Genomic DNA, 1613 nt, shown 5'->3' on the forward strand with positions numbered 1-1613 from the left:
TAAAGAACCAGGAATGAAACTCCCAAAGACCTCCATTTTTTCCATTCGCCAGACTCATGAGAACTCAGGTTGGAATCTGTGGGCTCTCAGACACTACCAGGTCAAGTAACTTGCTTATCTGAGTGCATATTCATGAATTTGCTGTCACAAGACCTGAAAGACCCCTCAGCAAATCAGAAATCAGATCCATGCCCCTGTGCACACACACACACACCCAGCGTCTTCTGATCTCTGAAGAGGTAACATGGAGAGAGGACCACATCAAGATCAAGTGCGGGGTCGTTGCAGACTAGTTGGAGAGATACACCTACTATTTATCTCCTAGAGTTTTCTCTTCTCTTTCTACTTATATAAAATTCTTGACCATCTACCATGTACAAGACATAAAAATTGAATAATTAAAATCAACCCTCTCCAGGGAAAACCTCGTAAGATTCTTTTCTCTCTGATCAGTGCAAAACCTTCTCAAAGAGCGGATATATATGAATTTAGTTATTGACACTGTAGCTCAGGATAATTATCTTATATCCGGACTCTGTTTCATAAGTCTTGTATGGATTCTTCTTCCAATCTACATTAAATTATACAAGAAGGAAGGTATTGTCATTTTCTGTGCATAATGTCTGCGAGATAAAGAAAACAAACACAAAAGACATTAGCGGTCTTATCAAATATTGTCATCAGCTTCGTCAACATTTTGCTTTTATACTCAGTCGACATTCTACTAGTTGCTGGACCCCACAGAGAGTTGACCTTTCCCTTTTAATCAAAATTATCATCTACTTCAGGATAGTAATGCTCTCTGTGTACCGTCCATTTGACTTTTTGTTGTCACTGTAAGTCATGGTTATCAGGGAAACAAGACCTCTCCCAGTGTCCTGTGTGTACCACCTTAGGTTGTTAAAGGGGCTCACTGTATAATTGGATTGAAATGTGCAATTCTCTCCCTCCAGGACCACCAGGGATGGAGGACTCTGTTCCACTTGGTTTTTGCCACTCATGCCTGTTCAAAAAGCAAAGAGAGATCTGAGAGATAGCTCACCCATTTTTATTGCTTTCTAATTTGCATCTCTTACTCCTTTCCAGAATGAATCCCAGCTGAACCATAACATGGCCCCAAATTCTTCTCTCCTTCTACCCCAAGCAATATATGCAATACACCTTTTTGAAAACCTTTAAAAATATTCCCTGGACTTACTGTGTCAACCTGGCTAAAACTCTTCATTAACTTACAACAAAAATGAAGCCACAGAACCACCAGGGAGGGTCTCACATGCATCTCCATTCTTCTGCACGGGGCTGTTCCCCAACACTAACTTGTCTATTCAACACCTTTTATTTTTTTACATTAACAAAGGATTCTCAGGGATTATGCTTAGCCAATCAGAGACTACAACCCTATTGAGCCAAAGACCAGATTTTGCAGCTTCATACTCAATCATACCCACAGGCAAGGCCAATGCAAATACTGCCATCTTGGGGTCAGAGCTATGGTTGCTCAGAACCTTGGGTTAGGCTTCTTGCTAGGTTTCCTTCTCACTATTTTTGAACATATACTGAGTATAAGTCCCTGTAAGTCTCTGTAAACAGAGTAGGTTAGTACATAAAACATA

The 1613-nt window shown here is 40.4% G+C and overlaps 1 gene segment (V, D, J or C); it reads right to left on the bottom strand.

Moving 5' to 3' along the window:
* Positions 1-779: 779 nt before the first annotated feature.
* The window catches only part of LOC104995322, a 3885-nt gene continuing 3051 nt past the window's right edge, over positions 780-1613 (bottom strand). The window contains 1 exon segment of the V gene segment in view: positions 780-1003. Within this exon segment, the coding sequence occupies positions 780-1003 (224 nt within the window).

This window comes from Bison bison, unplaced genomic scaffold (assembly GCF_000754665.1).
Source record: "Bison bison bison isolate TAMUID 2011002044 unplaced genomic scaffold, Bison_UMD1.0 scf7180017850793, whole genome shotgun sequence".
Lineage (NCBI taxonomy): Eukaryota > Metazoa > Chordata > Mammalia > Artiodactyla > Bovidae > Bison > Bison bison.